The 27,544-nt window shown below is 44.4% G+C and overlaps 1 protein-coding gene across 2 annotated transcripts in view; it reads left to right on the top strand.

Annotated features, from left to right (window-relative positions):
* The window catches only part of LOC124804886 (ankyrin repeat and LEM domain-containing protein 2), a 153,582-nt gene that overhangs the window by 18,730 nt on the left and 107,308 nt on the right, over positions 1-27,544 (top strand). For both annotated transcript variants that reach the window (XM_047265254.1, XM_047265255.1), the window contains 2 exons: positions 26,438-26,590; positions 26,687-26,904. In XM_047265254.1, coding sequence (XP_047121210.1) covers positions 26,438-26,590; positions 26,687-26,904 — 371 coding nt within the window. The remainder of the gene's footprint in view (positions 1-26,437; positions 26,591-26,686; positions 26,905-27,544) is intronic.

The raw sequence follows: 27,544 nt of genomic DNA on the forward strand, positions 1-27,544 counted from the left end.
ATGTCAGCTACAGGGCGCTATCTGTAAGGCGCAGTCTTGGGCTGTAGCGCATGGGTTTCAGTTTTCGGCAGCCAAGACCCGCGTTATGCATTTCTGCCGGCGCCAAACAGTCCATCCTGAGCCGCAGCTTTATCTTGCCGACGAACTCCTTGCTGTGGTGGAGACCCACAGGTTTTTGGGGGTGGTTTTCGATGCCCGGTTGACTTGGCTGCCTCATATACGGCGGCTTAAACAGACGTGTTGGCGGCATCTAAACGCTCTGAGATGCTTGAGCCACACCCGCTGGGGCGCCGACCGCTCTACCCTGTTGCGGCTCTACCAGGCGTTAATCCAGTCCCGTCTGGATTATGGGAGCCTGGCTTATGGCTCAGCATCCACATCTGCGTTACGGGTGCTGGACCCAATTCTCCACAGCGGGATACGCCTTGCCACTGGTGCTTTCCGCACCAGCCCTGTGGACAGTGTACTAGTGGAGGCAGGTGTACCTCCACTGCGGTTCCGACGCCAACGTTTGCTGGCCGCTTATGCTGCCCATGTTCTAAGCTCGCCCGGGCATCCAAATTATCGTCTCCTGTTCCCGCGGTCGGTCGTCCGTATGCAAGAACGTCGACCCCGGTCTGGTTGTACAATAGCGGTCCGCGTCAAAGAGCTTCTCTCTGGGCTTCAGGGTTTCACTGTTCCACCTCCTTTCCGGGCTACTTTGCATACACCCCCATGTTGTGTTCGTCGCCCTTGCCTTCGGCTCGACTTGGCACAGGGCCCTAAGGACTCAGTCCCTCCAGAGGCCTTCCGCTGCCGCTTTTATTCCCTCCTGGCCACGTATCAGGGCTCTGGTGTTGTTTACACTGACGGTTCGATGGTTGCTGGTCGTGTCGGATATGCGTTCATACTAGGGGACCATTCCGAACAACGTTCCTTGCCGGATGGCTGCAGCGTTTACACTGCTGAACTGGTCGCCATCTTTCGTGCCCTAGAGTATATCTGCTCCTGCTCAGGTGAGTCCTTCGTTATCTGTAGCGATTCCCTGAGCGGTTTACGAGCTCTCGACCAGTGTTTCCCTCGTTCTTGTCTGGTGATGGCTATCCAAGAGTCTCTACATACTCTTGCCCGTTGCGGCCGCTCTGTGGTCTTTGTGTGGACCCCCGGTCATGTCGGTATCCCGGGTAACGAACATGTTGACCGCCTGGCGAAAGAGGCCACCAGTAAGCCATCTCTGGACATTGGCCTCCCAGAGACTGATTTGCGGGCGGTCTTCCGCCGCAAAATCTTGGCGCTATGGGACGATGAATGGCGCGAACTGACAATGCGCAATAAACTCCGTGCTGTCAAGGAGACGACGGCTGTGTGGCAGTCATCCCTGCGAGCCACTCACAGGGACTCAGTAGTTCTTTGCCGGCTCCGCATTGGCCACTCCCGGCTGACACACAGTTATTTACTGCGCCGGGAGGACCCTCCTCTATGTCGCTGTGGGGCGGCTTTGACAGTGGCCCACATTTTGATGGCCTGCCTCCTTTTAGCTGTGGTCAGGCAGACATTTGCGCTGCCTGCTACGCGCCCTGCCCTTTTAGCAGACGACTCCACTATGACTGACTTAGTTTTACGTTTTATTCGGGCAGGGTGATTTTATCATTTAATCTGAGTGTTTCTGTTTTCTCTTATTGTTTTGTGTTGATTCTGGCCTTTGGCCTATGATTTTAAACTGCTTTTTTAATGTGTTTCTAAGTGGTTGGCTTTTCCTTTTTTATTTCTATGGTCGGCCAACCACCGTCACACTCTGTGTGGTTTTAGTGCGTTTTGTCTTTTCTTTGTCTCAGTTTCTCTTGTTCTCTATCGTCTGTGATCTATTCTGTTCCTCGTTTTTATTCTCTGTGGGTGTTCTTTGTATTTGGAAAAAGGGGCCGATGACCGTAGCAGTCTGGTCCCTTTAATCCCCAAAACCAACCAACCAAAATACACTGAGAAGCTAGTACACACAAAGAAGTTCTGTGATCACACACTGCTGTAACTGTTGTGCAACCCCATAACACTTTGTTGGGAAGATCAAATGATGTACAGATAACTCAGTAAAACTTTCAGGATCTGTCCATTTTCCGACTGACTCGTCTGTTGGCGGTGCCCGTCGTGAGTGATCGTGGGAAATTACAGTGCAGAACAGCTGATTTGTATAGCTAATGAGGTTGCAATATGTTTTTTTTTTAAGATTATGGAGGAAAAATAAATATTTGACGTAGTGAACATCTTAATACTAGGTGTTAGAGAACAATAAAACTGAATTTTTGGAGAAAAGCACTTTTTCTGGGCACAATACACAAACACGTAAAAAATTATTTAATACTGAATTATCATTTTCTGATTTTACCACATTTTTTGTGTTTTTGTTGACGTACAGTGCCTGACAAAGAACTGAACCCTCCCAAAAGGAAAGGAGGTAACTCAGTGAAACTTCATGGTCTGATTGAGTACAAAATAAAGCCAAATTTTCAAAGAACTTTGCAGTATGAGTCCAGTTACCAGTATGATGGTGCACCTCCTCTGGCCTGCATTCCTGCACTGATTCAGTTGGAAAGGGTATCCCCTATGACAAGCTAGCCCAAAACCTATTTTAGCTGCTCCTTGACAGCCGCGATACTGGCAGTAAGAGTTGACATCCGAGCCAGTCCTGCTATTTTGGACAGATCTGAGGGTCTTGCTGCCCAAGGAAGCACCTGAGCATCATGCAGGTAGTTCATGGAGACATTTTTCAATTGTGGGCGGGCATTGTCCTGTGGAAAAATGGCACCAAGCCACTGTTGCATGAGACTAACACATGAGGACACTGTGTCAGTAACGTGCCATTACTCTGTTAGAGTTCCCTCATCACTACCAGCCATGACCTGAGGTGAACCTGATGGCTCCCCACACCATGATGCCAGGATAACACCACTGTGTCTCTCCCAAATCATTGGAAGAATGAAACCTTTCCTCAATCACCACCACTGACAGTGGGGTAATGCAGAACTGTGATTCAAGGCAGAATGCAATATGATGCCGTTCCTCAGCAGTCCATCTTTCCTAGTCATGGTACCACTCTAAATGCAGCAGTTTGTGTTGTGTTTACAGCAGCCTAGGCAAGAGACAGTAATTTTCTAGTCCAGTTGCTGCTAGGCTCTGACCAACAGTGCAGGGTGGTGCAGAATGTTGCAGGGGGTCCATTACTTATTCTCGGATGGCAGGTGCAGATCTGAGGAGATTATAATGTGCTTGGTGCGCTGTACAGAGAGTGTCCCTTGTGGCAGTTAGACTTGATTGACCGGAGCTTTGATATCAAGTATGACTGCCCTCTTGTTCCCTTGCAGGCCAACATCAGGCCACTGTCACATCTCAGTGCCCCACAGATCTGGATGTTGCACGATTCAGACAGATGGACAAACAGAGACCCACAATAAGGTCCCTTTCAAACACTCTAATTTACTGATAATGCTGACTCACACATGTATGTGCACCTCCATGTCCTCCACAGTGACCACGAAACATCTGACACTGTTCACACTCTGTATGTACCCCACTAGGCCTAGTGGCAACACTAAACATGAACAACACTAATGCACTCTTGGTGGTCGTTCTACCTGTCGCAAAGAATTGCTACTCTAATCATTTACATTCCCACTGAAGGTGAGTTCATGTATGATGTTACTTTGACATCCAACCATGTCTTGTGGGTGCTTCACTTTTTTGTCATGGTCAATGTATACTGAAGAACTCCACACACAAATAAACAGAAAATAGTGTAAAATGACTTCAGGAATCGCATTTTAACCATTAGCTGTTTTATTTAATCTATATATCATCTATCGTTTTCGATCATGGGCCCTCATCAGTGGATGAAGGTAAAACAGATCAGTTAAAAACATATCCCAGTTTCCTTTAAGCTGATACAATGTCAATGTTGTCACAGTGAAGCCGTTCAAACTGCTACCATAACCCATCACTGAAATACTAATGAACGTATCTCACCTTACATCCAGTGATGATGGTCTATGACCAAAACCAGTAGGTGATAGGTTAAATAAAGTGGCTGGTGGTTAAAATGCATTTCGTGAAGTATTTAATGGGTGTGTTGGTTCTCACCTGATGGAAATATTAAACATAAAATGATGCTGTTAGCTTCCAAGTAAACGTAGACCTCTGGCTAGTAATGGTGGTTATCACTGAAACAGCCTGTTTTTGGTCACATCAGTTTTTTTTGAAAACTCCAGTTTACCTGACTTTTAAAAACTGCTCAAAATAACTGCTTTCTGAAATAACAAATTTTTTATTTTTTTTAATTGCTGTTATTTCCAGTAACAAACATAGACATCAGAGACTGAAAAATTCTAAGACTCCCTCAGACTTGCGTTATGTTTCAAGACACACAAAATCAAGATATCAAATAAAATAGGTAAATAAGAGAAAACTTAATCTACTGTTCACTGCTTTTCTCAAAAAATAGTGAGAGTTTGAATGGTACAAGAAAATTACTACTGATTCTAATTTTTTGAAACTGCCGAAACATGATATTGTTAGCAGTGCTCATACCACTATTCGAGCATTGTAAGTAGTCATTGATAAAGCGTGAAACAGGGGATGGAGAGCACTATTTTTTGTGTTAAATTGTTTATTTCCAAGGGCTATAAGCAGATAGTCATATTGTGTAGACAGGCAGCATATCAGCTACTTCCTGTGGTTACTGTATACACACATCAAAAAAAGTTTTGCTTCACCTCGGTGCTCAGAACTCCTGAAGATAGACACTGACAGTGGGCATTGTATCCCAGACACAGTCCCTTTGACTGCTCAGAGATGTCATTAAACCTGCCCAAAGATGTACACAAGCATGCATGAGCAGTGTTTATTAGACAGGGGGGGTCTGACAGCTGGTCAGTTCCAGTCATTCCACCAGGAAGGGGGTAAATGACTCGTGTTGTCTGTAGTTCAGCCATGCCTAGACGGTCAATACCGCGGTTCGATCGCGTCCGCATTGTTACTTTGTGCCAGGAAGGGCTCTCAACAAGGGAAGTGTCCAGGCACCTCTGAGTGAACCAAAGCTGTGTTGCTCAGGCATGGAGGAGATACAGAGAGACAGGAACTGCCAATGACATGCCTTGCACAGGCTGCCCAAGGCTACTACTGCAGTGGATGACTGCTACCTACGGATTATGGCTTGGAGGAACCCTGACAGTAACGCCACCATGTTGAATAATGATTTTCGTGCAGCCACAGGATGTCGTGATACCACTCAAACTGTGCACAATAGGCTGCATGATGTGCAACTTCATTCCTGATGTCCATGGCGAGGTCCATCTTTGCAACCACGACACCATGCAGCACGATGGGTCCAACAACATGCTGAATGGACCACTCAGGATTGGCATCATGTTCTCTTCACGATAAGTGTCGCATATGCCTTCAACAGACTATCATTGGAGATATGTGTTGAGGCAACCCGGTAAGGCTGAACACCTTGAACAAACTGTCCAGGGAGTGCAGCAAGGTGGAGATTCCCTACTGTTTGGGCTGGCATCATGTGGGGCCAACATACAGCGCTGGCGGTCATGGAAGGCGCCGTAACAGCTGTACGATACGTGACTGCCATCGTCCGACCGATAGTGCAACCATATCGGCAGCTTATTGGCAAAACTTTCGTTTTCCTGGATGACAATTTGTACCTGCATTGTGCACATCTTGTGAATGACTTCCTTCAGGATAACGACATCGCTCGACTAGTGACCAGCATGTTCTCCAGACATGAACCCTATGGAAATGCCTGGGATAGCTTGAAAACGGCTGTTTATGGACGTTGCAACCACCAACCACTCTGACGGATCTACGCCGATTTGCTGTTGAGGAGTGGGACAATCTGGACCAACAGTGCGTTGATAAACTTGTGCCAAGACGAATACAGGCATGCAGCAATGCAAGAGGACGTGTGACTGGGTATTAGAGGTACCGGTGTGTACAGCAATCTGGATCACCACCTATTCAGGTCTTGTTGTATAGTGGTAAAACATGCAGTGCATGGTTTTCATGAGCAATAAAAAGGGCAGAAATGATGCTTATGTTGATCTCTATTCCAGTTTTCTGTACAGGTTCAGGAACTCTCGGAACCAAGATGATGTAAAACTTTTTTGATGTGTGTATTGTGAATGAAGTGTTTAAATTTATTACCGCTGCCATAATTTACTTTCTCTTTTCTTGTTTCATAGAAAAGGCAGATATATAACAAGCTTCTGCAAAAAAATTTGTAGCATTCTTTAAGTATTTCAACTGAAAATCCTGTTTTATGGTCAAATATATTTATTTACTTTTTAACATGAGTTCAAATGCAATTGATTTTTTGATGAGAAAGGTAAAAATGCTCTTTTGAGAAATTCAGATGAACAATTTAGATAGTATCAAAATATAACATTTACCATTGACAGTTACATGACAAGAGTTAAGAATTTCAATAATAAATTAAGCTATGGGCAAATATTTACTGTCCAAATTGTTCATTAATACTCATTCAATAATGTATTTATCTGTAAGGTGACTCCTTTCATCAGAAGCAGAATCACAGAATCATTCAAAGACGTACTAATATTCCAGAAGCTGCAGAAGTTTTCCCTAAAGAGAAATATTTTTGGGCTACAAGTTACTAGCCAGCCTGGCATACACCATTTACTCTTCTCCCAAAAAACCTGAGGGTCACTGCCTCTTCATAATAAAGAAAACTGAAAGTAAAGCTCTGTTTTGTTGGGAAATAAATTCCCAGGCTCCACTAGACCAGTCTTTGCTACTTCCAGATCATGTGATGACCAAAGAGGGTTGTGACCTCCCCATTTGAAGAAAAGGTGAAAGTTAGTGATTTCGTCCTACACTCGTACTCTCTGCTGGAAGTATCACTTTGCCACGAAGAAAAATGATCCTAATCCTACCCCTAATGATCCAACTCCCCAAGACACTATCCAAATTGAACCCTGCCTGGAACAGTTCCGTCCTCCATCACAGCGGGACCCACCTCCTCTTCCTCAAAATCACCCTCTCCAAACCTTCCAGGAATTTCTGACTTCCAGCCTTGCTTCTCAATCCTTCTTAAAAAACCTTAATCCTACTCCCAACATCACCACTGCTGAAGCCCAGGCTATCCGTGATCTGAAGGCTGACCGGTCCATCGTCATTCTTCTGGCGGACAAGGGTTCCACGACCGTGGTACTTGATCGTCGGGAGTATGTGGCTGAGGGACTGCGTCAGCTTTCAGACAACACCACATACAAATTTTGCCAAGGTAATCCCATTCCTGATGTCCAGGCGGAGCTTCAAGGAATCCCCAGAACCTTAGGCCCCCTACAAAACCTTTCACCTGACTCCATCATCCTCCTGACCCCACCGATACCCCGCACCCCTACCTTCTACCTTCTTCCTAAAATTCACAAACCCAGTCATCCCGTCCGCCCCATTGTAGCTGGTTACCAAGCTCCCACAGAACATATCTCTGCCTACGTAGATCAACACCTTCAACCTTACATGCAGTCTCCCATCCTTCATCAAAGAAACCAACCACTTTCTCGAACGCCTGGAATCCTTACTCAATCCGTTACCCCCGGAAACCATCCTTGTAACCATTGATGCCACTTCCTTATACACAAATATCACGCACGTTCAGGGCCTTGCTGCGATGGAGCACTTCCTTTCACGCCGATCACCTGCCACCCTACCTAAAACCTCTTTCCTCATTACCTTAGCCAGCTTCATCCTGACTCACAACTTCTTCACTTCCCAAGGCCAGACATACCAGCAATTAAAGGGAACAGCCATGGGTACCAGGGTGGCCCCCTCGTACGCCAACCTATTTATGGGTCACTTAGAAGAAGCTTTCTTGGTTACCCAGGCCTGCCAACACAAATTTTGGTACAGATTTATTGATGACATCTTCATGATCTGGACTGACAGTGAAGAAGAACTCCAGAATTTCCTCTCCAACCTCAACTCCTTTGGTTCCATCAGATTCACCTGGTCTTAGTCCAAATCCCATGCCACTCTCCTTGACGTTGACCTCCATGTGTCCAATGGCCAGCTCCACACGTCCGTCCACATCAAACCCACAAACAAGCAACAGTACCTCCATTATGACAGCTGCCACCCATTCTACATCAAACGGTCCCTTCCCTACTGCCTAGGTGTTCGTGGCAAACGAATCTGCTCCAGTCCGGAATCCCTGAACCATTACACCAACAACCTGACAACAGCTTTCGCATCCCGCAACTACCCTCCCGACCTGGTACAGAAGCAAATAACCAGAGCCACTTCCTCATCCCCTCAAACCCAGAACCTCCCACAGAAGAACCCCAAAAGTGCCCCACTTGTGACAGGATACTTTCCGGGACTGGATCAGACTCTGAATGTGGCTCTCCAGCAGGGATATGACTTCCTCAAATCCTGCCCTGAAATGAGATCCATCCTTCATGACATCCTCCCCACTCCACCAAGAGTGTCTTTCTGCCGTCCACCTAACCTTCGTAACCTCTTGTTTCGTCCCTATGAAATCCCCAAACCACTTTCCCTACCCTCTGGCTCCTACCCTTGTAACCGCCCCCGGTGTAAAACCTGTCCCATGCACCCTCCCACCACCACCTACTCCAGTCCTGTAACCCGGAAGGTGTACACGATCAAAGGCAGAGCCATGTGTGAAAGCACCCACGTGATTTATTAACTGACCTGCCTACACTGTGAAGCATTCTATGTGGGAATGACCAGCAACAAACTGTCCATTCGCATGAATGGACACAGGCAGACAGTGTTTGTTGATAATGAGGATCACCCTGTGGCTAAACATGCCTTGGTGCACAGCCAGCACATCTTGGCACAGTGTTACACCGTCTGGGTTATCTGGATACTTCCCACTAACACCAACCTGTCAGAACTCCGGAGATGGGAACTTGCCCTTCAGTATATCCTCTCTTCTCGTTACCCACCAGGCCTCAACCTCCACTACTTTCAAGTTGCCGCCGCTCATACCTCACCTGTCTTTCAACAACATCTTTGCCTCTGTACTTCCGCCTCGACTGTCATCTCTGCCCAAACTCTTTGCCTTTACAAATGTCTGCTTGTTTCTGTGTATGTGCGGATGGATCTCGTGTACCTGTACCTGTCCTTTTTCCCCCCTAAGGTTGGTCTTTCCGCTCCCGGGATTGGGGTGACTCCTTGACCTATCTCTCATTTTAAAGATTATATATAAAATGATTCTTTGGTGTTACTATCTGCAATCTATTCAGTATTTTATCTCTGGTTAATATTGTCAGCATTTTTTACCTATTGTTGAAAGTGACCCACACATTCTTTTGTTGTGAGGCAGCTGTAGTGAAATTATGTGATTAACTCTGAAATGTGTTTTGAATCTAGCTTAAAGGTACATTTGTACAAACCTCACAAGAGTCTGTAAGTTTGTATGCCTACAACCAGTTAATGTTTTCATACTGTTAACATAATGAGCTATTTTTTTTACAGGAAGTGAAAGAATAGAGAAGTAATATTGTGTAGTATTGAATATAGAAAGCTGGGGCATTCAACTCCAAAAACATTTTTTTTAATTAGTTTGTTCACTTCAGAAATATAAAATGCCTAATATTTCAGCTTTGTGCTGTAATCCATTTAATGAAAGGGGCCACAATAACCACAAGAAAAACTTGCAGCCTGTTTCACAATGAATGATACCAAGAAAACTTTTCTTAACTTTAAATCAAAAAGTGTGTGACAACTGCCATAAAAAAATTGCACAAGTAGAAATTTGTGATACGTCTAGCACAGAAAATGATGATTATCTACTGTATTCTGTGGTGAAACAAGAAAGTCAAAAGGTTTTATGTGATAGTGATGTAAAAGACATTGCAGCAAGTGAGGCCTTGAAAGGTTGAATGCTTCTTTGCAGTCCGTTGGTGAATCACCAATTAAGAAGAAACGACTGTGTGATGCAAAATATCCTAAGGAAAAACTAATTAAATTAACTTCAACAATTCAAGCAAAGGTATTATTGCTTCCTTCTGAAAAAGAAGAGGCGGCACATGATCATGCAGAATCTGAGATGATCATGCAGAATCTGAGATGATCATGCAGAATCTGAGATGATCATGCAGAATCTGAGATGATCATGCAGAATCTGAGATGATCATGCAGAATCTGAGATGATCAGTCAGCTAAAAGATAAATTTCGTACATGTACATCTCAAAGTAAACAGATGGAAATTCTTACCATTTTACCTAAAAGCTGGAGTGTGAAGAAGCTTCAAGATGAATTTAACGTAACAAATTACATGGCTCAAAGAGTAAAGGATTTGGTGAAGGCCAAGTGAATTTTGTCTTCACCAAACCCAAAACCTGGCAAGACTCTTGATCAAACAACTGCTCATTTTGTTAGAAACTTTTATTGTTCTGATGAGATAAGCAGGGCAATGCCTGGGAAAAAAGATTTTGTGCTTTTGAGAGATAACAGAGAAAAACTGCAAGTACAAAAATGGCTAATTTTAAGTAATTTGAAAGAAATTTAAGTGAACTTTAAAGACAACCATCCAGAGCTCCACATTGGATTTTCGAAGTTTGCAGACCTACGTCCCAAAAATTGTGTTTTAGCTGGAAGTAGTGGTATACATAGTATCTGTGTGTGTACTACCCATCAAAACTTCAAACTCATGCTGATTGGATGTAACATTTCTCAGCTGACAAAGGATGAAGATAATCCAATAAAAACTTAGAAAGACTGCATTGCAAGAGTTGTATGGAATCAGTCATTACCTGCTTGTCATTTTGGTGAATGTAAATTCTGCCCTGGCCCAGAAACATTTGACATATTTACAAGATTTGTTGAATACTAATGATATTATGTCCATTATAATTGTCCGGGCTGTTATGCTGTGGTCGGTTGATGAATTCAGTGTCAATGGTAGGGAGGAACTAAACCGGTTCCATGAACATCTGAACAGTATAAACTCAAGAATTCAGTTTACAATGGAGGAGGAGGTAGATGGCAAATTACATTTCCTCGATGTGCTTGTTTCTAGAAACAAAAATGGTAGTTTGGGCCACTCAGTATACTGCAAACCCACGCACATGGACCATTATTTGCACCGGGATTCGAACCATCACCCACAACAGAAGCGGGGTGTTATCAAGACGTTAGCGGACAGAGATAGAAATATTTGTGAACCTGAGTTGCTCGACGCTGAGATGGAACATCTCCACAATGCACTAATGATGAATGGATATTCGTCCGCTGAAATAAAACGTGCGTTGAGGCAGCCACGCAGAAATCATACTGATGTACAGGCTACTGCAAAATCTAAGGTTTTCCTGCCATTTGTTAAAAATGTAATGGAAAGAAGAGGGAGGATATTGACAAAGCGGAATATTACCGTAATTTACAAGCCCACCATGAAGATACAGGAATACCTTAAGCTTGCCAAGGACGCTCGCAAACCATTGGAAAAAGCTGGAGTGTATACGATCCCATGCAGCTGTGGAGATGTTTATGTGGGTACCACTAAAAGAACTGTTTCTAAAAGTTTGGAAGAGCACAAGGGAAATTGTAGAAGAGGAGAAACGGAACGATCAGCTGTTGTGGAGCATGCTTTCCAGCCAGGGAACCACAATATTCGTTTCGAGGAGACGCAAGTACTAGCGGCCACAAGCGGATATTACGAAAGGCGGAGGATATTACGAAAAGAGGAGGGCGTGAAATTAAACGGTATATGGATGCCGGTGTTGAAGATGTGTACCATCCGTCCACTACTGGGTGATGGCAACGGCGACGGACAGCGGCCAATTGCACTGACATTTTCAAAACACGTGACGTCACGCCGCGGCATGGGAGCGCGCGGACACGGAATTTAGCGGCAGTCAGTAGCGAGCCAGTGGGTGTGTTGGATCTTCCATCGAGCTACGGACCCCCTTGAAGATGTCTCCCGCAGTCGGAGACGAAACGTTGGGAATTGACACAGACTTCATCAATCGACCACAGCATAACAGCCCGGATAATTATAATGGACATGATATTTCTGGCTGTGAAAGTCTACATTTTACTAATGATATTGATAATGTAACTTATCAGCAATGGGTTTCCGTTGATCACACATCTCTAGAAACAATCATAAAAATCATCTGACAATTTTATTGATTTTTTTTTTTTTTTTTTTTTTTTCTTTTTTCATAAATGAAAATCGCTTACACGACATTCATTCGTTGATAGTCAACAATCAACCTTCCAAAAGAGACTGAGAAATGAACTTAAAGAAGGTGAGGTCTTAGTGATCTGTGACTTTTCTGAGAATTACTCCTTTGTCATCCAGGACGAAGTTCAAGGATATCACTGGACAAACATGCAAGCAACGATTCATCCCATTGTTGCTTATTACAAGGATGGGAACAAACTCGAGCACACAAGTCTTGTAATCATATCAGAATGCCTAACACATGACACTGTTCCTGTGCATTTGTTCCAGTCGTACTTGATGGACTTCTTGACTGTTAAATTCTGTAGAAAACCAAGAAAAATATATTATTTCTCTGTTGGAGCAGCAGCTCATTATAAAAATAGGAAGAACTTTATCAACCTGTGCCATCATGAAGATGAAGATGATTTCCAAACTGAAGCTGAATGACATTTTTCAGCCACCTCACATGGGACGGGAGCTAGTGATGGTGTTGGTGGAACAGTTAAACGACTTGCAGCTCGAGCAAGTCTGCAACGGCCATACACTGATCAAATAATGACACCAAAACAACTTTATGTGTTTTCCAAGGATAACATAGAAGGAATGAACTTCAAGTATGCTACTAAAGAAGATTACAAAAATGAAGAAATGAAACTTATGGAGAGATCTGAGAAATGCTGCAAAATTGTAGTGACACGAAAACTTCACACTTTTATTCCTTTTAGCAAGGACAAAATAATAACAAAAGTGTATTCAAACTCTGATGATAGTAAAATTGAACTGGTGACAGTTTCTGACAGTGATACAATACCGTTCAAAGACATAAAAGGATATGTTGCTTGTGATTATAATTGACACTGGTGGTTAACCTGTGTACTTGAAAAAAATCAGAAGGATGAAATCACAGTTAGTTTCTTGCATGCACATGGACTGTCACCATCTTTTACATTTCCGAGTCATCCAGACATTTTTTCCATAAGCAGTAGGGAAGTAGTGGCAATCGTGAACCCTCAAACTGCTACAGGGCGAACATACACTCCTGGAAATGGAAAAAAGAACACATTGACACCGGTGTGTCAGACCCACCATACTTGCTCCGGACACTGCGAGAGGGCTGTACAAGCAATGATCACACGCACGGCACAGCGGACACACCAGGAACCGCGGTGTTGGCCGTCAAATGGCGCTAGCTGCGCAGCATTTGTGCACCGCCGCCGTCAGTGTCAGCCAGTTTGCCGTGGCATACGGAGCTCCATCGCAGTCTTTAACACTGGTAGCATGCCGCGACAGCGTGGACGTGAACCGTATGTGCAGTTGACGGACTTTGAGTGAGGGCGTATAGTGGGCATGCGGGAGGCCGGGTGGATGTACCGCCGAATTGCTCAACACGTGGGGCGTGAGGTCTCCACAGTACATCGATGTTGTCGCCAGTGGTCGGCAGAAGGTGCACGTGCCCGTCGACCTGGGACCGGACCGCAGCGACGCACGGATGCACGCCAAGACCGTAGGATCCTACGCAGTGCCGTAGGGGACCGCACCGCCACTTTCCAGCAAATTAGGGACACTGTTGCTCCTGGGGTATCGGCGAGAACCATTCGCAACCGTCTCCATGAAGCTGGGCTACGGTCCCGCACACCGTTAGGCCGTCTTCCGCTCACGCCCCAACATCGTGCAGCCCGCCTCCAGTGGTGTCGCGACAGGCGTGAATGGAGGGATGAATGGAGACGTGTCGTCTTCAGCGATGAGAGTCGCTTCTGCCTTGGTGCCAATGATGGTTGTATGCGTGTTTGGCGCCGTGCAGGTGAGCGCCACAATCAGGACTGCATACGACCGAGGCACACAGGGCCAACACCCGGCATCATGGTGTGGGGAGCGATCTCCTACACTGGCCGTACACCACTGGTGATCGTCGAGGGGACACTGAATAGTGCACGGAACATCCAAACCGTCATCGAACCCATCGTTCTACCATTCCTAGACCGGCAAGGAAACTTGCTGTTCCAACAGGACAATGCACGTCCGCATGTATCCCGTGCCACCCAACGTGCTCTAGAAGGTGTAAGTCAACTACCCTGGCCAGCAAGATCTCCGGATCTGTCCCCCATTGAGCATGTTTGGGACTGGATGAAGCGTCGTCTCACGCGGTCTGCACGTCCAGCACGAACGCTTGTCCAACTGAGGCGCCAGGTGGAAATGGCATGGCAAGCCGTTCCACAGGACTACATCCAGCATCTCTACGATCGTCTCCATGGGAGAATAGCAGCCTGCATTGCTGCGAAAAGTGGATATACACTGTACTAGTGCCGACATTGTGCATGCTCTGTTGCCTGTGTCTATGTGCCTGTGGTTCTGTCAGTGTGATCATGTGATGTATCTGACCCCAGGAATGTGTCAATAAAGTTTCCCCTTCCTGGGACAATGAATTCACGGTGTTCTTATTTCAATTTCCAGGAGTGTATAAGTTATCCAGTGCAGAAATGTTGACGTGCAATAGACCGATTAGTTTGAAGTATGAAGAAGTGCACTAATAGGTTGCCTATTTGTAAATAATAGTAATTACTAACTGAATTTAGCTCTGATCTCAGGTATTCATCTTTCTGTGTTTATTTATTTATTATTATTATTTTTTAAGTTTTCATTTTGTATTTATTAATTACAGAAGCATACAACTTATGTTCTTTTGTCAATTATAAGTTATTTTTAATTTCCACATTTGACAACAACATACAGCTGGTGAGAAGTAGGCCTAATATCTAAAATAATTTAGTTTTTACAAATTTTTAAAGTGCCACCCGTAATGTAAAATTGCTTTTGATAGTGATCCCATGCTCATCCCAATTTGAAACTTTCAGAATATGTAGATGTAAAGTGTATCTTTCACATATATTTTTTTGAGAATTTTAAAAATAGTTTTTCAAAATTCTGTAAATTCAACAATGTTTTTTTTTAACAATTTGAGTATATATATAAAACTAGTGATGTTTGGTATAATATAAAAGCTCTTTAAAAGAGCTTTCCAATGAAGTAAATTTTATTGTTCTATCTTAATTAGAACATGAGTTGTAAAGAAAGCAACATTGTTCTGAGAGTCAAAAATTTGTCATCTTTTCAATTTTTGAAGGTTCATTACTTGGTAACTTTTCGTCAGAAAAATGTGAAAAAATTAATTTGTGTCATGATTTATGAGTAATATATGCATACTTAATTTCAAAAAAAATCTGAGAGGGTCAGGTTGTAGCACTTGTTGATTTGACATGGAATTGCCCTTTACTCAAATCGGTAATAGCAATCCAACAGGCTTTTACTAACTGCCGGCACCTTGTTATGGTCTTCTTTGTCCTACTTAAAGCATACAACACAGCTTGGCACCATCACATTTTAGTTATCCTCCATGACTGGGGCTTTTGCGGCCCCCTTCTGATTTTTTCCCACCGGCTCTTACGGTTTCAAGTTGACAGTTCACTCAGCATCCATTGGATTCAGGAGAACGGTATGCCACATGGCTTTGTGTTAAGTGTGACACTCTTCCTCATAGGCTCATGGGCTCATAACCTGTGTTGGGCCTCTGGTTACCCCGACATTGTATGTTGATTATTTTTTCACCTGTTGCAGCTGCTACTCGGTAGCATCTTATGAGAATTGGCTCCATGGTGCCATTCGATGGGACTCTGCATGGGCTGTCTCCCATGGCTTTCAGTTTTCTCCCTCCAAAAAGTGGGTTATGGATTTGAGTCAGTGATCTACAGTACACACCGACCCAGAACTTTCTTTAGGCGACCAGTTCCTAGATGTTGTCGCACAGTTTTGTTTCTTGGGCCTTACTTTCAATAAAAAGCTGACATGGGTGCCCCACATTTGCCACCTGAAAACTACATGCATGCAGAAACTTAATGCTCTCTGCCTTCTGGTCCACTCATCTTGGGGTGCAGACTGTGCTATCTTCTCCATCTTTATCATGCTCTGGTCTTGTCCAGGCTAGATTATAGTATTCTGGCTTGTGGCCCACAGCTCCTTCCACTCTGAAAATACTTGACCCTGTTCACATTGTGGGGTGCATCTCGCTGCTGGTGCCTTTTGCACTATTCCCATTGACAGTCTCCTCGCAAAAGTGGGGATTCCCCCTCTACAGATACAATGGAGCCAACTCCTGATTTCTTATGCAATTGACATTCTCTGATTCCCTGACCATCCCATGTACCCTGTCCTCTTTGCAAACAAGGGATGTCTCCCTCCTGATAACCACCCATGGGTCGGATTGACTGTTGGGATGCGTCTCACTTCCCTTTGTCGGAATCTCCATCTCCACTCACTGGAATGAACCCCCCCCACCCCCTTCCCCCTCCTTGGATGGTGCTTAGACCATGGGTCAGGACCAATCTATTCCAGGGTAATAAGGTCTCTGTGGCCCCTATGGACTTCCGGCACCTTCTACGTTCCATCCCTGCAGAGTTCCAGGGTGCCATAATCTTAAACACTGATGGTTTTAAGACAGCACATAAGGCGAGATATACTTTCATATCTCCTACTAGCTTTATTGCTGGGCTCATGTAGTGTGTTCACAGCAGAGCTGCTAGCCATTCGCAGGACACTCTTTATTGTTACTCAGCCCTCCCTCCACAGTGTTTTAATATGTACCGACTCAATGAGCAGCCTGCAGGCTATCAACTGATGCTACTCTCGTCACCCTTTGATCTCTGCTATCCATGACCTTCTCTCTGCCCTTTGCCATGCTGCCTATTCAGTTGTCTTCTCTGGGTCCCAAGTCATGTGGGCATCCCAGGGAATGAACTGGCTGACCAGTAGGCTAGAGAAGCAGGTACTTATCCCCCATTCCCTTTCATGATTCCAGCTGCAGATATGTGGATCTACATCAAATTTCTCTTTGCCCAAAAGTGGTGTGCTACTGCTGTCGGTAATAAACTCTGCACAATCAAGGAGTCTAATGCAGTTTGGCACTCTCCCTTCCTCTCCTCTCGGAAGGAGTCCACTGTCTTATACTTTCTACACATTGGTCATACCATGCTCACTATTGTTTTTTCTTGTGTAACGAACCATCTCCACAATTTGGTTGTGAAGCCAGACTGACAGTATCCCATATATTGGTGAAATGTCCCCTATTTTTGGCCCTTCGTACTCAGTATAATCTTCCACATTCCTTAATTTTAATATTAGCAGACGAATCACAGATGGTTTAACTGGTGCACAGTTTCCTCTGTGAAAGTTGTTTTTGTTTTCAGATATAAGGTTTTGATTTACTCCTGGAGCAGGGGCAGGGTGCTTATGGTTGGGGCCCTTTTTCATGTTTTCTCGATCTGGGACCCCATGACCGCTCTTTCTTTCCAGTTTTTAGATTTGGTCTATCCTTATATGCCTTGTATTGTGTGTGTTTTAACTTCTTCATTTTGTAGTTTGACTCCTCTGACTGGATCAATACACTTTTAGCAGATCCTCTCTCATCCACAAGTCACTTTGGAATCACAGGACTGGTGACCTTGCCGTTTAATCCCTTAACCCCCATCAATCAATCTATCAATCTGACAAAGGCTGAGATCGAAAGGTTATTTGTAAGTGTCTTTTGATTGTGTCTGTATGCAACTTATCGTGTTATCTTTAAAGTAAGTAGCAATATATCTTTCCCTATGTTATTGGTATTCCTACCAGGAGTTTCTATTGTTTGAAATGATTGGTGTTTCAGTGCAACTGAACAAAGTAGTTTGGTGTAACACAACTACATTCTGAATATAGGGAAAGCCTATGCCATTGGTTTCTAATTAAAAAATAGCATTTGCTTGTTGGTTATATGTGAGAACATTGTGTTATGTCTTTTGTAAGAAAGAGAAATGTCTGCCATCACGTGTCTGAATTTGTTGTCCAAGACCTGTGCCTTCCAGAAACTGCATTTATCATTCTGCAATGTCATAGTGATTGGGCTCTCATGACTTGCTTGCAAATATGGAATTTATAGGTCCCGGAAGATCACATACAAACACAATACATGATCTCAGTGGCCACATGTGCCTAGCACCTGAGAGTACAGTTATATTGTTCACTTTGCATTGAACCAGGAAATGGGCTTGGTTGCAGCACGTAAGTACCTGTACAGTAGTGACAACAATGGAGCATCGTGGACTCGGCACAATCACCTGTGTTGTGGTTTATCTTGACGTGAAAGCAGATGGAGGCCAATCGGCAATGATTTACATAACAATATTGACACAGGACAGGCACTATGTCTATTCAAACTAGAGCTAGTTTTGCATACAGCAGCATAATGTCATATCCATTTATGAAAATTCTGAAGAGATGAAAAATTGCCAGATTGCATTTTTCATCGTGATACGGAGTGGTATCCGGTGTGGTGGTATGGGGTGCCACTAAGTACACAATAAGATCACCTCTACGTTACTTATTTTCATGTTCTATGGATCATTTTGCACGATAGGTCATAATGATATGGAATGAGTTACAAACAAATTGCAAATTAGTTGGTGCATGTGGTTACAATCTGAACATTTCTAAAGGTGGTTTGTGTGTGTGTGTGTGTGTCTGTGTGTGTATGTGTGTAATTTAACATCGGGGGCATGACTTTCTGAGAGTGACACATCATCCCTTGCCACCCAGTGTCATTGGTGAACTCTGGCATAGGGCTGGATCAGCATGCAATTATGAGCCCACATAAGTTGTGTTGAGAAACAGCTAAAATAACTAATTAAACAATACACCAGCATCCAAAAGAGTACTTGTCAGCTTCTGTTCAGTATTGGTCTCTCTCCCATTTTAGCTGTTACACACAATAGATCCCTTGAACAAAAGCGGTGTCCAGTAATTAGAAGAAAATATGTCACGTCTATCTATAAGAAGGGTAGCAGAAGTGATAAAAAAACCTTCCATGCAACATCACTGATACTCATCTGTTGCAGAATCTTAGTATTTATTCTGTGCTCAAACAAAGTGAGGTATCTGTAATAGAATTATCTCCTCCATGAAAGCTCCATGTGGGTCTGGGGGTAAGAATAGGTCCGAGGTATTCCTGCCTGTCGTAAGAGGCAACTAAAAGGAGTCTCTCACTTTTCGGCCCTATAAGTTCACATCCCATTTTATGGTTTGACCTGCCACTTTCCAAATTCTACAGAAGTGTGGGCCATATGGGAAAGGACATCTTACGTGGTGCATGAGTTATTCATAGTGCCTTTAGATTCGATCTCCTGAATCTCTTGTCATGGCTTTGCATCTCCACCTACAATTCAACTATTTGGGTAAGGACACTTTGCGGGGTATGTCATCTTCTTCCGTTGTCTCCTGTCCTCTTTCGCCCCCATGGCTATTGGATTTCTCTGCACTCAATATCCAGCATGGTAGCCAGTCCATTGTGGTGGGGCCATCATGTACCCATTTGGTGGTAGCCCCCGACAACACAGGGATCGTACTGCTGAAGCCCGAGCTGTAAACTCCCCACGTATGCCAAGGAGTAGATGCTTGTCTTCTGGGGGCATCAGGACTCCCAGCAACAGCCATCGTGTCAGGTGGCCTTTGCTGTGGCTGGGTGGCACCTTTGGGGAGAGCCCCTGATCGGAGTTGGTGGCATCAGGGCAGATAATCCACAATGAAATGGACTAAGTCATCTCTTGCTGTTGACCATATGGTGCCAGCAGCCTCTAAGAAGGGCAAGATTGATTACAATGCTGACAGATATGACCCTTGATCATTTCCCTCCCTCACTACAACATGGGAAGAACGTAGGGCTACAGAAAGAAGAGAGCCATATTTGCCTCAGTATTTACTCTGTAGCAGAATGGATGCAGACTCCTTTCTACCTATGAAGCATCAGTTTTTTGTTGAACATCTTGAGGATAAGTTTGGGGAAGTGACAGCACTGTCCAAGATGAGAAGTGGTGCAGTCTTGATTCAGACAGCATCCCCAGCCTAATCCTGGGTGCTACTCGCTTGTGACTGACTGGGTGATATTCATGTTTCCGTCACTCCCCACAAAAACCTCAACATGGTCCAGGGGATTATTTTCCATCGCAACCTCCTCTTGCAGTCTGACGACGAGCTCCCTGTCAATCTAGAATAGCAGGGTGTTCATTTCATCTGGCGTGTTTACAGGGGACCCAAAGACAACAGGTTTGCTACTGGTGCCTTCATCTTGGCCTTTGAGGGTGATTCATTGTCTGAAAAGGTCAAGGTGATGGTTTACCACTGTGACGTTAAACCAGACGTCCCTCCCCCTATGCAGTGCTTTAGGTGCTGGAAATTCGGGCACATGCCTTCCTGCTGCACCTCCAACACCACATATCGAGACTGCGGACGTCCACTGCATCCAGATACTCCCTGTGCACCTCCTCCCACTTGTATTAACTGCGGAGAGAAGCACTCCCCCTGCTTGCCAGACTGCACAGTACTCCAAAAGGAGTGGAAAATCGTGGAGTAAAAGACCCTGGACCGGTTGACTGACGAAGAGGCTAAATGCAAATTTGAACGATTGCACCTCGTTTGGTTGACGTCCACATACGCTGCAGCTACATTACCATCGCCATCACAAGTACCAGACATGCCACACTCTGTGCTACAAACACTGGACCCTCCAGGCCTCCAGAATACATCTGCCCCCTTGGTGCTAGGGGGAAAATCTCCTTCCGTTGCTCCCAGAGTACCTACTTCCTACTTCGGGAGCAAGGCTCCCCCAGTGAAGGGAACATCGGTCTCCCCCCCCCCCCCCCCCCCTCCCCGTGCCTTTTGATCGGCAGTCAAGATCCTTGGCACAAATTTTGCGGTGACACGATGCATGGCCAATTCATCAGTCAACATTTGTTGACATGTCCCATAACCAATTCCAGTGTAAGCATCATCTTAGACATCTGTACAGCTGGCCCTGAACCGACCATGCACTCAAACACAAGTGTATGGCTCATACTCTGTCCCCCAAACACACAAGTGTGTGTGCAAGAGTCTCTGTAGCACTTTTCTCGAGATTCGCACAGGATTTGATACACACGTGCTGTTCTGTTTTAATTCATCAGATATACAGCTCTTGCCATCTAGTGGTGCAAAGATCTACTATTCTACTTTCCAGATTGCAGCACCAGTCCCGAAAGTTTTGGATTCCAATTCATATATTTTCCTCCAGATGGTGCAATACCCTGAATGCATTGACTGCACTGATTCATCAACCCCTAAACCTTTCCTACTTTTCAGAGATTTTAATGTCCATAACCCCTTGTGGGGTGGCACTGTGCTTACTGGCCAAGGTAGAGATGTCATAACTTTCCTGTCTCAGCTCAGCCTCTGCCGCTTGAATACTGGGGCCCCCACACATTTCAGTGTGGCTCATGGGATGTACTCGGCCATTGATTTATCCCTCTACAGCCCAGGACTTCTCCCATCTGTCCACTGGAGAGCCCACAATGACTTCGTCATAGTGACCACTTTCCCATCTTCCTGTAACTCCCCAGTGCTAATCCCCTGGATGTCTATCAAGATGGGCTTTAAACGAGGCAGACTGGGATGCTTTCACCTAGGTGTTGAATCTCCCCCACATGGTACCATCATTGTGGTAGTTGAGCAGGTCACTAGAACGATCATTTCTGCAGTGGAAAACACAATCCCATGTTCTTTAGGATGCCCCCAGCTTAAGTCAGAAAGAAAGATGGAAACAGGAGGTACGTCTCGACCATTGGGTGTCATACGTCACCTTCCCAAGTCTGGACGAAGATCAGACATGTTTGTGGGTACCAGACCCCGAAATGTGTTACTGGCATTAACATCAATGGCGTGTTATCTACCGACGCAATAACAATTGCGGAGCACTTTGCTGAGAACTATGCCCGAGCCTCCACGTCAGAGAATTATCCCCCAGCATTTTGCACCCTCAAATAGTGGATGGAAAGGAAAGCCCTCTCATTCACTGAATGTCACAGCAAACTGTATAATGCTCCCTTTACAGAGTGGGAGCTCCTCAGCGTCCTTGCACACTGCCCAGACACGGTGCCTTGGCCAGATTGGATCCACAGTCAATGATCAAACATGGCAAAACATGGCAAAAACCTGCTTGATGTGGATAACTGTCAGCCCATCAGCCTCACCAGTGTTCTTTGTAAGCTGCTGGAATGTATGGTGTGTCGGCAGTTGGGTTGCGTCTTGGAGTCACGTGGCCTACTGGCTCCGTGCCAGGGCTCTACCGCTGATAATGTCCCTTGAGTCTGCCATCCGAACAGCCTTTTCCAGATGCCAACACCTTGTTGCCTGTTGCCATCTTTTTTGATTTATAAATGGCTTACAACACGACCTGGCGACATCATATCCTTGCCACATTATATGAGTGGGGATACCAGGGGCCGCTCCCAATTTTTATCCAGAATTTCCTATCGCTCCATACTTTCAAAGTTGGTGCCTCCCACAGTTCCCATGTATCCAGGAGTATGGGGCCCCACAGAGCTCTGTATTGAGTGTATCTCTATTTTTAGTGGCCATTAATGGTCTAGCAGCAGCTGTCAGGCTGTTGGTCTCACCTTCTCTCTATGCAGACAACTTCTGCATTTTGTACTGCTCCGCCAGTACTGGTATTGCCGAGAGGTGCCTAAAGGGAGCCATCTACAAGGCGCAGTCATGGGCTGGAATCCATGGCTTCCAGTTTTCAGCCGCAAAGTTGTGTGTCGTGTACTCCTGTTGGCAGCGTACCATTCACCGGGAACCAGAACTTTAACTTAATGACAATCCACTCACGGTAGTGGAGACATAACAATTCTTAGGACTGGTTTTCAAGCCTGGTTGACATGGCTTCCTCATCTTCGTCAGCTGAAGCGGAAGTGCTGTCAGCACCTCAATGCCCTCCATTGCCTGAGAAACACGAAGTGGGATGCAGCTCTACAGAGCCTTTGTTGCATCCCACCTTGACTATGAGAGTCTGGCTTATAGTTCAGCGGCGCCCTCAGCATTGTGTTTACTTGACCCACTGCACCACTGTGGTGTTCAACTGGTAACAGGAGCTTTTAGGACGAGTCCAGTGACCAGTGTCCTGGTGGAGGCCGGAGTCCCTCCATTGAAGGTTAGGCATGCACAACTGCTCGCCAGTTATGTTGCACACATTCGTAGTTCTCCTGAGCATCCATTACCGTCTCCTTTTCCCAACCAAGGCGGTTCATCTCCCGCACCGAAGGGCCAGGTCAGGGCTTAAGATTGCGCTTCGCGTCCAATCTATTCTGTCTGAAGTGGAGTCCTCACCTTTACCACCTATACTTGAGGTCCATTCATGTAAACCTCCATGGTGTACACCTGGGCCGAAGCTTCGTCTGGACCTTTCACATGGTCCTAAGGACTCGGTTAACTCTGTGGCTCTCCGCTGTCACTTCCTCTCAATTCTTGACATGTACTGGGACCATGAAGTGGTTTACACTGACTGCTTGATGATGACTGATGGTCACGTTGGCTTTGCGTGTGTTCATGGAGGACATATTGAACACCACTCCTTGCCACATGGCTGCAGTGTTTTCACTGTAGAGCTGGCAGCCTTTTCTCGTGCTCTTGGGTGCATCCGCACATGCCCTGGCGAGTCGTTTCTCCTCTGTACTGACTCTTTGAGCAGCCTACGAGATATCAACCAGTGCAACCCCTGCCGTCCTTTGGTAGCGACCATCCAGAAGTCCATTTATGCCCTGGAACGGTCCAGTCATTCCATGGTGTTTGTGTGTACCCCAGGCCACTTTGGAATCCCAGGAAATGAACTTGCTGACAGGCTGGCCAAACAGGCTACACAGAAACCTCTTCTGGAGATCGGCATCCCTGTAATGACCTGCGATCATTATTACACCACAAGATTTTTCAGCTTTGGGAGACGTAATGGCGTAATCTCAGTACGCACAACAAACTGCGTGCCCTTAAGGAGACTACGAATGTGTGTAAGACCTCCATGCAGGCCTTTCTCAAGGACTGTGGGTCTCTGCCGGCTCCGCATTAGCCATACGTGGCTAACACATGGCTACCTCCTCAATCGCGAGGACCCACCTTGGTGTCAATGTGGTTCACATATGACTGTTGTCCACATCTTGCTGGATTGCCCACTTTCAGCTCTTCTGCTGCAGACTTTTAACCTCCCTGCCTTCGGTGTTGGGCGACAATGTCTCAACAGCAGATTTAGTTTTACATTTTATTCGTGAGTGGGGTTTTTATCGTACCATCTAAGGGTGGGCATTTAGCCTCCTCTCTGAGGTTGCCAACCCCCTTCCATTTTAACTCTGTTGCACTTTATTTGCATTTGTTTGTCTTGGTGGTCATATTTTCCCTACATATGTTCATCTTGCCTTCTGTCTTTGGGGTGGACATTGTAATGTGTTGCAGAGTGGCTGGCTCATCCTGTTTTATTATTGTGATCACCCAGTCCAGACCATCTTCTCTATGGTTTTAATATCTTCTTCTTCATTTCCTTGTGGTGTGTTTTCCCCGTTTTTTGTTCATTCCATTCGTTTTATTTTTAGGTGTGGTGTTGGGTGTTTTTGTACCTTGAGCCTTGCTTGTGTCAGGAAAAAGGGATTGATGACCAATCCTCCATGAACCAGTATAGATTGTGAAAATATTGTTTTACAAATATAACTCAAGCTTTTCTCACATGGCATCTTGAAAACCATGGATTAGGGTTGCATGGTAGATGCCATATTTCTTGACTTCCAAAAGGCTTTAGACTTAGTATCACACATCACTTATTAATGAAAATATATTACGTGGAGTATCAAGCAAAATTTGGACTGCATTAAAGATTTCTCAATAGGAAATATTCAGCAAGTTGTCTTGGATGGGGAGTCATTCACAGATGCGGAACTAACTTCAGGCATGTCACAAGAAAGTGTGTTTGGTCCTTTGTTGTTCATGTTGTATATTAGTGACCTGGTAGACAATATTAGTACCAACCCCAGACTTTTTGCAGATAACAATAGGAAAAGGGGATTCTTAATTACTCTCAAATCCACTCTGTATTTTTATCGCAGATCTAGATTTCAGCTATTGAATAGCTACCTTCAGTGCATTTAAATTGAATCATATAGACAGCTTTTGACCACATGTGTTGTTATACGATTTTACTACATACTTCGACAGATTCTAACTGAGGCTATTCTTTGAAAGACAACATGTGGTCAACAGCTCAGTTTAAATGCATTGAAGACAGCTGTTCAACAGTTGAAATTTAGATCTGCAATAAATATGCAGAGTGGATTTGTGACTGACTGCTGAAGCCCTTTGTCTTCTTTTCAAATTTACTACAGCCACTGTGAATAACTGTTCCAATGGAATCAAACTTGGCAGTTATGTGTAATGAAGTATCTTCTCTGGAAAAAAAAGGCTATGCAAATATTGTCAGATTTAGATATGCTTTCAAATCATTGCAAATTTTGATAACTTTCCTTAAATGTTAGACATACAAAATTGTGCACTTTACAAAATGCAGGTTAGTAGTCTCTTGTGACTTAAACTTCAGTGAGTCACAACTGGAATTGGTAAACTCGAACAAATGACTGGGTGAAACAATTTTTTGGGGGTATCTAATGGGACGATAATATAAGTGTTGTCATTAGTAAAGCAGGTGGCAGTCTTCAGTTCATTGTTAGGATAGTGGCAAAAATACGAAAGACTGTTTACAAAACACTTGCACAACCCCTCCTATGCTATTGCTAAAGTATGTGGGATTCATACCAAATAGGACAAACAGGGGGTGTTGAAGATATACAAAGAAAGGCAACACAAATGGTCACAGGTTTATTTGACCCGTTGGAGAGTATCAAGTGAATGCTGAAAAACCTGAACTGGTGAAAGCTTTTAAGTAGATACAAACCATCTCATGAAAGTCTATTTACAAATTTTCAATAAAAAACTGCGAGGAATCTTAGTTAAGGTTAAGGCTCCCTACCTATAACTCCCACAGGAGTCATAAAGACAAGTTTCATTATAGTGCAGACAAAAGTATTTAAGCAATCATTCTTGTAGTGCTCAATATGTGAATGGAATAGGAAGAAACTGTAATAAGTGGTACAGTGAGAAGTATCCTCTGCCATGCACTTCATTTACAGTGGTCTGCGTAGTATCTCTCTCTCTCTCTCTCTCTCTCTCTCTCTCTCTCTCTCTCTCTCTCTCTCTCTTTCATTGTGTGGATAGCCTGGTTTTCATTTTTTTTTTTTTTTTTTTTTTTCCTTCTGCTGCATACGGATATTACAGCACTTTTGCAATGTTCAACTTTTTCAATTTCTCAATTTCAGATGATTTGCAGCAGGGCCCCATCTTCAAATGCAACGGATGTCAAGACTATAAGAAATCTTTTGGAGGAACAGTTCTATGTCCCAGTGTTGCGGTCTGAAGATAACTCGCTGCCACCCACTGTTGGGGAGCCTTTCAGCCCATCTCGGCCTCCAGTAATTTCCACATAAATATTTTATTTTGATTTTTTACGTTCAGGACTGTGTAGCTTTTAGAGGCTATATCAACTAACATTTTGTTTTCATTTGAAGGCTCTTGTACAACATGTAGTCAATCCAACTGTTGATATACATGCCTATGCTGGACCGATGCCTCAGGAAGAAGCAAAAATTTTTCGTAAGAAGTGGAAGACACCACCTCGATCTGTGTCCAGTTCTGCAGGAACACCGACAAAAAATGATTCGCCTTTGGCTTTGTCCACAACAGTAAGATTAATGGACACCGAGAAAGGGTTAGAACGAATTGGCAGGTAAGATGATTGCTTTTTAATAACTTTTAATTTTGTTCCATATTTGTCTCTTTCCTAAGGAAAGAAATATTTTTTCTAAAAGTTTTGAAGTGTATCACTTTTATATGCATATTGGCAATACTGGACATTATGGCCAACAGTTCTGTCTCATAATTTATTAGTTTACTTGACTGAATTTTCCTTCTTTCTGTGACATCTTTGTCTTCAGTCCTGGTACACTTGAAATCCCTGTGACAGAATACTGTAACATGTTGCTAGAGGAGCCTACAAGGAAGTGGCGCAGCCCACCTCTGCTTCACCAGTGGACTATGACACTTTGTTTTGGATTCTTTAGTGGCACACTAGGATTTGTATCTGTATTACAGAAATGTACCTGCAAACGAAAAGAAAGTAATTACATAACTTCATTTTTGAGGTGGTAATTAAAACTTGGACCACCCACATATCATGCTTGACTCTTTGCACTGAAGATACACTCTCAGAATTTCTACAGTTAACTCTGTATGTTGCCCATGTCTCTCTTGCAGAATCAGCCATTGGAGTTGAATAAACATCTTTTGATGATGGCCTAGGCATTCTACACACAACTTGTTTGAAACATGTCTCTGTTTATTTGAGTTTCTCTCTCACCTATTAATCT

The sequence above is a fragment of the Schistocerca piceifrons genome, chromosome 7 (genome assembly GCF_021461385.2).
Source record: "Schistocerca piceifrons isolate TAMUIC-IGC-003096 chromosome 7, iqSchPice1.1, whole genome shotgun sequence".
Taxonomy (NCBI): Eukaryota; Metazoa; Arthropoda; class Insecta; order Orthoptera; family Acrididae; genus Schistocerca; species Schistocerca piceifrons.